Raw genomic sequence first — 13,409 nt, 5'->3', positions numbered from 1 at the left:
TTCCCCTGCACCCCAGTCTAATCATCCCCAATCCGTAGGTGTCCGAACTCTGGGCCGCCATCCTCTCTTTCCCGATTGGCCTCTGCCTTTATTTCCTCATCTGTTCTCCAACTTCATCAAGAAGCTTCTTTGCAAAACACAGATCTGATCACGGTATTCCTCAACCAAAAACCTTTCAAAACCTTCTTGTTGCTTTAGGATGAAGTCAGACTCTCTGTTAAGATATATAAGGCCCTGGGATGCCTGGGTGGCTCAGTTGGTTAAGCCGCTGCCTTCACTTAGGTCATGATCCCAGCGTCCTGGGATCAAGTCCCACATCAGGCTCCTTGCTCGTCAGGGCAAGAAGAAAAAGAAAAGATCTATAAGACCCTTCGTGGCCTGGTTCCTGCTTACCTCTGTTGTCCTTCTCTTGTTATTTATTCTTCGCCCTTACAACTCCTACACCCATGTACCTACGCACCCACCCATGGTTCCTGCTTCCTGTGTTGTTTGCCCTTCTTCCAAAGAGGAACCTGGGTCTTTAAACTTGGCATTCCCAGTACCTGCTCATCAGCTCATGTTACGGCTCCCGGCAGGTTGACTCCTATTCATTCCTGTTTGTTCTTCTGGGCTCAATTGATATATCATCCCATCAGGGGACATCTTCATGACACACACAGACATAAGACCAGCTTAGGGAGGGACCCACCTATGTTCATCCCAACACCTAAAACATGCCCCTCATGTAAAATATTCTTTCTTTTTCTAAAAGATTTCATTTATTTATTTGACAGAGATCACAAGTAGGCAGAGAGGCAGGCAGGGGTGGGGGTGGGGAAGCAGGCTCACCACTGAGCAGAGGGCCCAATGTGGGGCTCAATCCCAGAACCCTGGGATCATGACCTGAGCCAAAGGTAGAGGCTCAACCTACTGAGCCACCCAGGTACACCTTCATGTAAAATATTATTAATTGGGAAAGAAATTCTAAATTCTGTTGTCTGAATAGTCTGTGTTTTATTTAATTATAGTGGGGCAAAATATATCAGCCGGCTTAATCCCTAATATGATGTAACACTATCTTTTACTTTTTGTTATTCTTTTTTAAGATTTTATTTATTTATCTGAGAGACAGAGAAAGAAAGAGAGCACAAGAAGGGGGAGAGGCAGGCAGAGGAAGAGGGAGAAGCAGATTCCCCGCTGAGCAGGGACCCTGATGCAGGGCTGGATCCCAGGACCCTGAGATCATGACCTGAGCCAAAGGCAGACACTTAACCACTGAGCCACCCAGGTGCCCCTGTCTTTTCCTGGTTATTGAACTGGTTGTTCCAACCACTTAAAATTATGTATAAGAACTCTATTCCTAGGCTCACTTCCTTGCTGTCTGCAGAAGCAAGAACAGATTTCTGGGACTGCTGACTTGGGAGCCTTCAGCAGAAGAGGAAGGAGAGGAGGGATATACCTCCAATGGCATCGAGGAAGAGGGTTAGACCAGGGGGAAGTAAAAGAGAGCTTACTACCAGGAGCTAACCAGGGTGAAGGTGCTCTGATTTAGGATTGCCCAAATTCCACTTGCTAGACCATCCAGTTAGCTGAATGTTAAAATGTCTAATGTCAAATGTTTTCAACAAGAGTAAAAGAAGAGCCAGATAAGGTCTTGTTAGTGTGTTCCCTTGTCTTTAATGTAAATGGTATTTATGACTCCTTAAATGTTGGTATGGGTAATATCAAAATGTGGACAAAAAGATAAATTTTTTTCCACTTTTTCTAGTCATATGTTTTAAAACTGTTCCAAATGAACATCTAAATTCAGAAATGCCTGAATAAGCTTTAATATTTCTATAAAGTGAGCATGGAGAAATTTAACTCCTAGTGCCATCAATAATGCCCCGTGTAGAAACAAAAATTATTTCTTAACAGAAATCATCCATGTTAACTTCAGATGCCTCAGTAAACAGAAGTTTTTATATGACGTTCCACCCGAGTTATCCATCTCAACCCAATCTAATTGATGTAAGTGGTAGGAATTAATTTTGTGCAGACAGGGATCAAGACTAATCCCGGTCAATCAGCACCTTATAATTAATCCACATACTCTTTTTATAAGAGAAATGTTGGCACAGGCTCTGGTTTAAGGTTCTGCACCTTATAGAGGTCTAAAATTTTATGGGGTTCAGGTTTCAGGGTGGAATCACAAAAAAAAAAAAAAAGACACAGGTTTTGCTAGAGCAGATGGTTATTTTCAACTGCCAAATGTTGAGGTCTTCTTGGGACTCTGTTCTAACTATCCATGACGGAATGAATGAGGATATGAATAAAAGACAAAACATTTCTGGGTCCCTTTTTCTTTTTTTAAGACTTTATTTATTTATTTTGACAGAGAGAGACACAGCAAGTGAGGGAACACAAGCAGGGGGAGTAGGAGAGGGAGTAGCAGGCTTCCCACCAAACAGGGAGCCCAATGCGGGGCTCGATCCCAGGATCCCGGGCCACCGCCCAATGAATGAGCCACCCAGGTGCCCCATCTGGGTGCCTTTTAAATAGGGTTAGAAAGCCCAGGTTTTATCATCTGGGCTAGCATTGATATTGTAGTTTTTAAAGCCTGAAATCTCCAGATACTAAGTAATTATAAACTGGAGTTCAGTCTCACACTATTGCTTTTCCCCCTCTACCCACCCACATGCTCACTCTCTCTCCCTCTCTCTCTAAAATAAATAAATCTTTAATAATAATAATAAGGGGTGCCTGGGTGGCTCAGTGAGTTAGGCATCCAACTCTTGATTTCAGCTCAGGTCATGATCTCTGGGTCCTGGGATCGAGCCCCACGCTCAGCCCAGAGTCTGCTTGAGATTCTCTCTCTCCTTCTTGCTCTGCCCCTTCCCTCCAAATAAATCAATAAATCCTTAAACCTGTTGTTTTTCATGTCTGAGACTATAGATAAGTCCCTGAAAAATTAGAAGGGAACAAATATTAAGAGATCATTTTTCTACAAAATCAATGTGTTAAACAAATTCTTAGTAAATTGTAGTTGTAAGTGAGGGTGCCACGGTACTATAGGGTATAGCCTTCCTTCCTTCAGTGTAGACCCCACAGCAGCATGGGCTGGAAATGCACAGGTCTGCTGCTTTTTTTTTTTTTTTTTAATAAATACAGCACAGTCTGGTAAATGTATTTCCCCTTCCTTACGATTTTCTTCATACCATTTTCTTTTCTCCAGCTTTATTGTAAGAATAGAGCATATAATGCATGTGACATACAGGGTATGTGTTCATCTGACTCTCTATGTTATCAGTAAAGCTTCCCATCAGCAGGCAGCTAGCAGTAGAGTTTTGGGGAGTTGGAAGTTATGCATAGATTTTTTTCCTGTGGGAGGAAGAGGAGGTGCTCCTAACCTCTCCATCATTCAAGGGTCAGCTGTAAATGCAAAAGTCATTTTTGTGGTTTATTAAGAGTTAGGCACGAGAAGGCTCTGCAGCCTTCATTTTCTTAGTTGTTAGCTTGTGAATAGACTGCAAGTTTCACACTTTTTAAAAAAAATATGATTTAATCTCAGTTTTAATCTTAGAATGAATATTAAGCTGCAAAGGGATGTTTAGTCCTTGGTTACATTTCTGGAGCTTTACGGCTATGGACAGCAATACAGATAGGATTCCTAGGGGCAGAGACGATGTGAATCTTAAATAGACAATCTAAGTAGAGACAGCCCACTTTGCACCACAGTGCTCTTAGAGGAACTCATAAAATAAGGTAGGTATCATGAAGTAGATCACGCTTTCCCACGGGAATGGTTTTATAATTATGGGCTGCTTTCTTGAACAGAAGTTAGTTTCTAATTATAACAATAGCCTGTTTTTTTTTTAATTACAACAGCTGGGATAGAGATATCATGCACACTAATTATACCAACGCCCCAGTGCACAAGAGATGTTCATTCATTCATTCAAGAAGTGCTCATTGAGTATGTACTATGCATCAGGCACTATTCTGGGGTTTTGATGTGAGCAAACTCACATGACTCCCACCCCCAACACACACATCAATATTACGGAGTGGGCTGGTAGGGGAGATGACTGTAAACCAAGCATTCATTGCAAATTATAAATGCTAGAAAGGAAACACACATAGGCACTGCCTTGAGGAGGTGGCCACTGGACCGAGACCAAGCATAGTGGCAGCGTAAGGTGATCCGTGGCAGGAAAACAATGTGTCCGGACCCTGACTCCCTAGAGGAACTCAGAGAAGTGTGATGATGAATCTGGAGCTGTCCAGGAGAGAATCCAGTAAGTTAGCAAGGAGGCGGGGACTAGGACATGCCAGGTGTTGGGAACTGTGTGAAAGGTTTGATCCTTGTCCTCGATGAAGTGAAAAGACATAGAAGAGTTTTCAGTGCAGGAAGTAAGGACAGACAACATCAATCCACAGTTTGCAAAGCTTGTGGTGTGATGAGCCTGGGCGCTCCAGGAGAAGGTTTCAGAGAATATTATACCAGTAGAGGCAAAAGGCAACCAGGGCAGCGATAGAGAAAAGGGAATGACATTGGAGAGTGAGTTAAGAAGTTAAAAACAAATAAACAGAAACAGGGGTGGGGGTGTCCTGATTTGAATATCTGCAGCAAAATGGTGGAAAGAATTCAATTTCTGGCTGGGGTATCCACGCAAGTGGGATGGCATTCCCTGGAAGAGGAACAGATTCGGGAGGAAGGTGACATTTCATTTTGAGTGTCCAAATTTCAGCTACTCATGAATTCTCAGATATCAAACAGTCCCTTGCAGGTGCTGGTCTGGTGCTCAGATCTTGGGCCACAGGCAAAGATGAGTCCTTGGTGATCCAACAAAGGAGACTGAAAAGGAATGTCAATACAGGGAGGAGAAAAAACAGGATAATAAGGACCATGGTCCCCAAAGGAAGACAGTGCTTCAAGAAGAAGGGAGGGGCTGAGAGTGTCAGACACAGCCAGAAATTCCATGAGAAGGCAACTGATGGAGCCAGCTGGGTTAAGCAACAGAGCCATTCCGATGGTTGGAAGCTAGATAGGCATGAGTTGGGAAAGAGATGGGGAGGTGAGTGACCTTTACCCTTGAAGAGAAAAGAGCTGCCCCTGAGGAGCTGGACCCCTCAGGGGCAGGGCAAGACCTCTTAGATGGGCAAGTTTGACCACATTTTCTTATCCCAAGGGCGGATAGAGGAGAGATGTCTTGGCAGCTAATAAATGTTCCTAAACTGCAAGACATGCTTGTGTATGTGAGAATCCAATTGTATATGAATTTACGGCAAAGTTTCTCAGGGATGGACTTCTATCAACAGACACCACCCATGTTGCTGTTTTCCTCATCTATGAGCACTATAACACCGAGGTCCATAGATACGGCATCTGGGAGTTAGGGTAGTGTGGGCTGAATCTTGTACAAGATCCAGGATGAGCAATTCAGCCTGGGTTGTGCTTATTACTTCAAGAGAAGAAATGACCCAAGAGTATCATCTTTTTCTTCTCATTTTTTATTTCTTTTTTTTTTTTTTAACTTTATGATTTCTTCCCTGTTCTCCATGTTGAGAACTAAACAAACACCAATGACGCCAGACCCTCTACATTTAGAAAATTGTTTTATTTCCCATCCCCGGAGCAGTTAGTGATCTTCCCAACATGCAGTACTGTGGCCCAAAGACTGTTGCCAACTCCAGAGCGGAGTCTCCGTGGTATGTGAGTGAGATGACCAGTTGATCTGGAAGCAACTTAAGGCCCCATAGTGCAGGGAGGCTCTCAAACCTGTGCATGAGCCACCCAAACCCGAATTTTGCCTATCCCCACCCCCACTTCCTCTTGGCCTTGAATATAGGATGGAATTTAGAGCAGCGAACTTAGCACTGCCTGGACAGTCCTGGTAGTAAGCACTTGAGGCTACACCGTAGTCTAGTCGGCAGTGCACACACAACCGGCTGCCTTGTAATACTTTTCCACCCTAGATGGTGAAAAAGCCTGTAAACACAAGGACTCTCCTTTTCCTGTTGCTGACTCTTTGCCTCAATACACCTGCTTCAGAAACCCTGCACGTGTGTATGTCAAGGGCAAATAGCAGTAGCCCACCTCCGAAAGCTAAGCTGGCACTCGCTGTGACCACCTGACCATTTGCTTGGGGGAGTGGGGCCTGAGCCCTGCTTGTGGGGGTCTGATGCCTGCAGGCCTGACTGTCTATTTATTTCATTGATGTATGGTTGACACACAATGTTACATTAGTTTCAGGTGTACAATGTAACAATTCGACCACTTTAGACTTCATGCTGTGCTCACCACAAGTCTGACTCCCCACCGTCACCTGCTGTGCTCACCACAAGTCTGACTCCCCACCGTCACCAGACAACACTCTTATAATACCATCAACTAAGTCCCTGTGCTGTGATTTTCATCCCCATGACTTAACTCATCTCGTAACCGGAGGCCTGTATCTCTTGCCCCCCTCCAGCCATTGCGCTCATCCCCTCACCTCCTCCCCCCACCCCGCCCCATTCTGGCAACCGAGAGCATATTCTCTGTATTTAGGGCCTATTTCTGCTTCTTTTGTGTGTTTATTCATTTGAGTTTTGATTTTTTTTTAATTGCACATATAGGGGAAATCACATGCTATTTGTCTTTCTCTGACTTATGTCACTTAACATAATACCCTCTGGGTCCATCCGCATTGCCACAAATGGCAAGATCTCATTCTTTTTCGTGGTTGAATCATATCCCATTGTACATCTATGCCACGTCTCCTTTCTCCATTCCTCCGTTGATGGACAGCCCTGATATTCTAGGAAGAGCCCCTCACCTGTGGGCAAAGTCACCTTAAGCTGACTCAGGGACCAAAGTAAGCGCCGCTCGTGGTATAAGGCTTAAAGTTCCCCACCAAGTTACAGCAAAAAGTCAATTGCTGGACCCTAAAAGCTAATGGTGGCATAAAACAATTCACTTGAAATCTCCAAATCAACACCATGGCCTGCACTTAGGATGCAGGGGGACAGGGCAATAAAGATGCTGTCCTTCCACTCAGGTTCCGAACCCATTTGAAAACATAGAACAAAGGGGTGGGCACAGAGGGGCTGCACCCTCGCCTCGACTCCCGGTAAAGCTGACTTTGGAGACTGTGCCTTCTGTCGGAGGACAGGTGTCATCCGCATCCCAGACTCAGGATCACAAGCTTTCCCAGGCAGCAAGGTGAGCAGGGCAGCCTTCCCCTCACAGGAGCGGAGCTGGCACGTGTCACATTCACGACATCAAGAAGTACAGCACAACGTGAGTGACTTGCGGGCAGTCCTCAGCCGAAAGAGCCAGAACAGGGCTCGATTACACCTGCCCAGTCTTCCCTTCTACAGTTGCCGATCAAATTCCTGATTTCCGCCCCAAAGAGAAGTCCGTGTGGGGAGTCAGAGAGACCAGAAGCTCCTGGAACCCGCACCCAGATGGACAAAAATCATGAGGAGCTCCTAAGAAATTCCCCGCACACAGCCCTGCCCTCTGCCTCAGCTGCTCCCTCCTGACATCATAATGGGGGAGCAGACATTTGCTGCCAAGGCGGAAGTCGGACTTAATCCCGATGGCTTCGTGCACCTTTTAACAGTTGACAGCCACATCACAGCCTGACCTGCTTTTACAGAGTCCGCATCTGTGAAGAGCCCTCTGTGGGCCCTGCAACGTGGCAGGTCGTAGGAGATGACAAAGAAGCAAATGGCCAGAGTCCACCCCCATCCTCTATAGATGGCGGGTGGGTGGGGACAGTATTTAGGTTAGGGAAATTTCTGGACTACGGGTGACTCAGAGTCACGAGAGGAAATCAGAGGCAAACATTTATGAGCTAAAGTTCGTTGTGAGCTGTATTGGCCTTAAAAGAGCCTTTAGCGGGATTCTGGTTTTCTAGAGCTCTGCGTTCTGAAGAAGTGTGTTTCCTTCCTCCGTGTGTCCTTTTTCATGAAGTGGGGAGGGTAGGTCATAAGAACTAATTTGGAGGAAAATGACCTCATGGACTCGCAATTAGGCTGTTTCCCTTTGCATCCTGGTGGAAGAACTCCATGGGCTCCGGCAGGCCTGGTTGAGGAAGTATAAGTGTATGAATTAGGAAGGGTGGGGTTGACCTACACAGGCAGGACATTACTCTTCTTCCTCTTCCTGACCACGTTTCCCACAGCAGTCATGGCCATTGCTCAACTTCCTGTTGGGGAAAACCTTGGCCGCTGAGCGTCCACCTGCTCCAGCGGACAAACTAAGGACAGCCAAGTGTTGGCTGCTGCTGGGAAACCTGAGTTTTGAGCTTTTGCCTACAGACGCCTTTTCCGTAGTATCTGAAGCAAAGACAGAAGCCTTTCTGCATGGGGCGGAAGGGACTGGAAGCTGCAGCCCTGACAGCTCGTCACTGCTTGGAGTAAAATATGACGGGTGCATGAAATGGGGGAATTGGAGGGGCTGGGGGTGTGGAGAAAATTAGGGGTCATCCTAAGGTAGCCCCTGCAGCAAGAGAAGCGTTGGTCATGGTGACAAGCAAGAGGTGGGCTGGAGGACAGGGGCATGCGGCCACCCGGCCGTGGGGAACACTGCTGGGCCCTGACCACAGGGCCCTGACCACAGGATGCCTTTCATCCAACAAACTGTGTTCCAGCTGCAAAACTGTGCTGATAAGAAAGGTCGTGACCCTTGGCTTCCAGAAGCCCACAGTCTGGTCAGTTGATTTCATGACCTCCTCAGCTGGTTCCAGGGTGGTAAGGGAAGAAAGTGGGGGGGATGAGGGGGTGCTGAAGGAAACACAGCTCCCACACTGTTCTTAGACCAAGTGGGGCAAGCCCTGGGAATCTGCATTTTATGCAGAGCTCTTGACGCACAGTGAGGTTTGCAGGGAGCTGGCTGCGTGGACAGAGTAAGTGGAGTGTGGCAGGTGCTGGGCTCGTGGGCCCTGGGAACCATGAGAGCCTAACAAGGCAGACCGACGGGAAAAGTTCCGGTGTGGGGCTCAGCGAATTTTATTGGAATGAACAGTTGGTTCCGTTTACCTCCTTTTTTGCCTTGCTGTCACCCTGGTGGCTGATAACAGCAGCTGTACAAAGGAAGTTCTCAGGATTTGGGCTTCTCACTGGCTTCAGGCTCTGGCCACCCTTCCCATGGCTCTCATCTTGCTTGGACTTCTGGTCTGCCCAATGGAGACTGATGTCTGTGGTTTATGGGGATCTCAGACACGGGGCAGCAGTGACGATCAAGGAGAGCTCTGCTGAGAGAGTTTTAGTTCTCTGGCGTCTTCACAGTAAATCTTTTGCTTTTTCTGCATCGTTGTGTTCTCTCCGCCACCCCAGCCCAAGGACGGGGCGAAGGTGGCCTCTGCTTGTCTTGGGAGAGCCTCTCCTGGAAGTCCCACTAGGCCTCATCCCCAGCCCACTCGGTCTCCTGCAGCCCGACACAGAGTTCTGAAACAAAATGATCCAAGGTAACCAGAGGCACGTGCTGTGTTCTCACCTCCTGGTCCTGTCCCCTGATGAGTGACCCCGGACCATCCCGAAGTTTCCTGCTTCATCCCTCACCTCCAAGCCAGAATCAGACCCCAGGCCTGAGCACCTGGTTCCGCTTCTCTCCATCCTGGACACCACTCCACGCCCACAGGCAGTATCCTCAGCAAAGGCATTTTCAGCCCGTCCTTGTGACACTGGAGGTCATGGGAACTGAGAGACCATTGAAAGCCTCTTTGGCCTTTTCCCTAAAGGGCAGATCGTGTCACACCCTGAGCAGCTCTCTGCTGACCCTGTCAGAGCCCAGCTCAGCCCCCTATGGCAGAAGGCCTGCTCCAAGGCAAAGGGAGTCCCCCATCTGGGCTGTACCACGAAGAGAAACAGGACCCATACCGCTCATCAAATGCTGCCCGCCCCCCATGATCCCACACAGTGCTCCGGCCTCATGGCTGAACCCCACCTTGAGGCTGGGATAAGGAGGGACGAGTGCCCACAGCCTCCTACTCTCATACCATTTCAAGTCCCCCTCCCCCATCTGCCGTGATACTAAAATTTGTCTAAATTTGGGAAATGTCAAAATAATGAGCAAATGAGGGAAATTTCAACTAAAAGACTATGTAAAGGGTGTGTCCTCAAAACCCTGCTGCTTTTTAGTAAACTGTAGGCAATTTTTCTATTGTGAAAAATATAGAGAAATTGGCGGAATTTGCCTCTTGCCAAAAAAAACAGTCTACAGCTTGTTAAATAAGGTGAAAGTGGCAAGGGAGGGAAAAGTGGGGTCCTGTTGGATATGGATCGTTGGCATAAGCCACAGAAGTCATAAGACAATGAATAACATCAAAGCATCTGAGACTAGCTGCAATTAATTCAATTTTAGTACCACTAAGGGTGAATGAACAGAGCATCCAGAGACATTCAAGGGATTCTAGAACTTTCTACCACTTGCTCCTCCTACAACTTTAATGCAATCATTGGTCTCCAACCAATGTGCACCTGACATCTTGACCAGGAGGGGGCATGAGTGAGCAGCGGACTAAATGAGTGGAGCTCAGGTCCCACCTCCTCCTGGGTAGGAGGCAGCTCTGGCCAGCTCACCGGGAGAGAGAATAGAACTAGGCCACTGGAATCCATTCATTTTTAAAAAGCCTTTGAGAGTTTACATGATTTTGAGTTCTTATTAAATTGCCTTAATCAACTTGCCTCAACCACAAAAGCTGATCGAGTTCTGTGACTTGAACACTCAGGACACTAAAAGTGCCCTTCATAGATAATGAATTCTCTTGATCTAGAAGAATGGTTCTCTTCCGGAAAAGCAATTGCCCCAAAGCTGTTGCAGTTCAGAAGAGAAACGGGATGGGAAACGAGAAGCAAGATGCACCGGTCCGTGCCTCCCACCTCCCCTCCACACACCCATCATCATTTTTAAATTGTAAAAATGAGGCTTGTTTAAGTGAAAAGGGAAGATTTAAAAACATGTTCCCTCCCGGAAAGAAGACGGGACCATCCCCTCCTCTCGATTGGCTCTGTTTGTCCGCCTCCTCTTCATTTGGGCACTGTCGGCTTTTCTCATCCCATCTCCCAAGCTCTCCAAGGGCCTCCTGAGGGAAGGCAGACAAGCCGGGGAGAAGGTGGGTGGAGGACACAGGCAGCCGAACTGCCCGGACCTGTCTGCCTTGGGCGTAGTACCTTGTCCTGCCCCAGCTGGACATGGTTCTCCTGACGGCGGCAGCCTGACAGGACTGTCCACCCCTCCCCGTCGCCCAGCAGGGCCACGGCTGCCGGGGGAGCATGCTGTCCACAACCATGGTGGGGACCCTCCTCCGCGGGTGGAGGAATCGAAGCACCCCTCGAAGACCTGAATCCAAACTCCTTACTCCACGGAGCCAAGATGGACCTCGGACCCAGGGTATGTCTGACACTCGGCTATGACCCTGTGATTTTTTTTTTTTTAAGGGTTCAGGAAGGTGATGATGAGTGCCCAAGCTTACCCCCACTTCAGACAGAGTTGACGATCCAGAGACTGTTTTTCTTCTCAGGTTATTATAAATTATGGCTAGCTCGCTTGTGGACAGTTCATTTTCTATTTTCCTAGTTAAAGGCATTGGTGCCCTCAGTGGTCACCCAGGACAAGGGCATTATTTCCATGTTGTTTTCCTCCCACAGCTTTTCTTTTCAGATGTCATCCTTGTTCTGTGATACTTGTATTTGACCAGTAGGACAAAAGGTGTACTGGCTTTTGGCAAATTCTAGTCTAAAGCATATCACTTTATTAACTCTGGGATGGAACATGGCAAAACAGAGTTAGCTGCTGGGTTTCCCCATTAATTATTTTTCTTTTCTGTTACAATTGTTTTGAGGCGACAATGGAACTATTAACCAAATCCTAGCTCTCCTGTGAACTGAGTTCAGAATGTAACTGTGTCCTTTTCTGAAACAAATTTTATCACTGGAAAGAAATACTATTGAAACTCCTGACCTCGTTCTGTTCTGTCTAGACCTTGAATTTTTTAACAATACTTATTTAGAAAGGAACTCTTTGGTCTTGCTGATGATTGACCTAGGAGAGAAGCTCCGAGCCAGGAGAGGAAGCGAGCATTGAGCCCAGAAGTCATAAACTCCCAGGGGCTTTCTGATCTGGCCTGCAGCCCCTCAAAATGCTTTTATCTGACCCATGGTCCTAAGAGCTGTCTGAGCAGTAAACGCAACTGTTCTTTCATTTCAACAAATATGTGTTGAAAGTCAATAAAGAAAATGCCAGAAAGGCATTTTTCTGAATACCGGCATTCTCTGATCTGTAGCTAACCTACGAATGAGTGGTACAAAAACTCAATGTTGTAATTTGTTTTGTTCTGAGGGTGGTTTCCAGCCCTACTTTTCAGGCTGACTGTATTCAAGTATCAGGCCAAGAGATTATTTTGAAAAGAGTCTGATAAGTATTCGTTGCCAGATAGAAAAATCAGTTATTTAACCCAGCTATGCAAAAAATAGAAGGCTCTTCTGTGTTCTGAACTGCCAAAAGGATTAGTGATTATTTGTAGAACCTAGGTATTCAGCAAGAAGGATGAGTCATAGTATTTCAAACATTGATCACCTGGTTCTGCTCCTGGTAAATTTCTTTAACAATACTCAGAGCTTTACGAGATGACAAAGTAATAAAGGGATGGTGTGGTTTCTTTAACAGGTTTCTTGAGATATAATCTTACAATGTAAATTCGCTCAGTTAAAGGGTACAATTCAATAGTTTCTGGTATGTGACATTATTCATTTTTTAAGTGGTAATAAAATATATATATATATAACATAAAATTTGCCATTTTGTCCATTTTTAAGGGCACAATTCAGTAGCAGCTGTGAATTACAGTCACAATTTTATGCCACCATCACCACATCATCTACTGCCCAAGCTTTTTCATCACCCCAAACAGAAGTCCCATAACCATTAAGCAGCAGCAACTCTACCTTGTCCCTCTATCCTTGGTAACCTCTCTTCTACTTTCTGTCTATAAATTTGCCTTTCCTAGGTATTTCATATAAGTACAATCATATAATACTTGCCCTTTCATGTCTGGTTTATTTCATTTAGCATAATAATGCTTTTAAGATTCATCCATAACATGCATCAGAACTTTGGTCCTTTTTATGGCTGATGCGATACTGTGTTTTAATTCCCTCACATTTTATTCTCCCTCCCTTAAATGTGCCTTAACGTCTAACCTACTCAAGAAGAAATCTTTTTCTTTAAAGGCAAGGGCCATAGATTAATCTTTTCAAAAATCTTTTTATCCTAATGCCCCATCCAGTTTCTGATGCAGAGTAATTATTCAACAAATTTCTCTCGAGAGGGATTGATGAATGGTTTTTAAGGTTTTACTTTTAGGTACCGAGAAAGAGACTTTAAATAAGAAAGAATATGGTTTTGATGCTTTAGTTCGTAGTTCTCTAGAGCAATGATGTTTTCTTTTGATGTAAAATTT

The 13,409-nt window shown here is 45.8% G+C and overlaps 1 protein-coding gene across 3 annotated transcripts in view; it reads left to right on the top strand.

Moving 5' to 3' along the window:
- Positions 1-13,409, top strand: part of PLEKHG1 (pleckstrin homology and RhoGEF domain containing G1) — a 217,202-nt gene that overhangs the window by 79,821 nt on the left and 123,972 nt on the right. Inside the window, exon 1 of one of the 3 annotated variants that reach the window (XM_032338747.1) lies at positions 6,648-11,341. The exons of the other annotated variants lie outside the window; for them this stretch is intronic. Coding sequence (XP_032194638.1) covers positions 11,224-11,341 — 118 coding nt within the window. The 5' untranslated portion in view covers positions 6,648-11,223. Of the gene's footprint in view, positions 1-6,647; positions 11,342-13,409 lie in introns of those variants that run through there. 3 annotated transcript variants of the gene reach the window in all.

This window comes from Mustela erminea, chromosome 4 (genome assembly GCF_009829155.1).
Source record: "Mustela erminea isolate mMusErm1 chromosome 4, mMusErm1.Pri, whole genome shotgun sequence".
NCBI classification, from domain to species: Eukaryota; Metazoa; Chordata; class Mammalia; order Carnivora; family Mustelidae; genus Mustela; species Mustela erminea.
The sequence above is the reverse complement of the archived record's forward strand: the minus strand, read 5'-3'. Positions and strand labels throughout refer to the sequence as shown.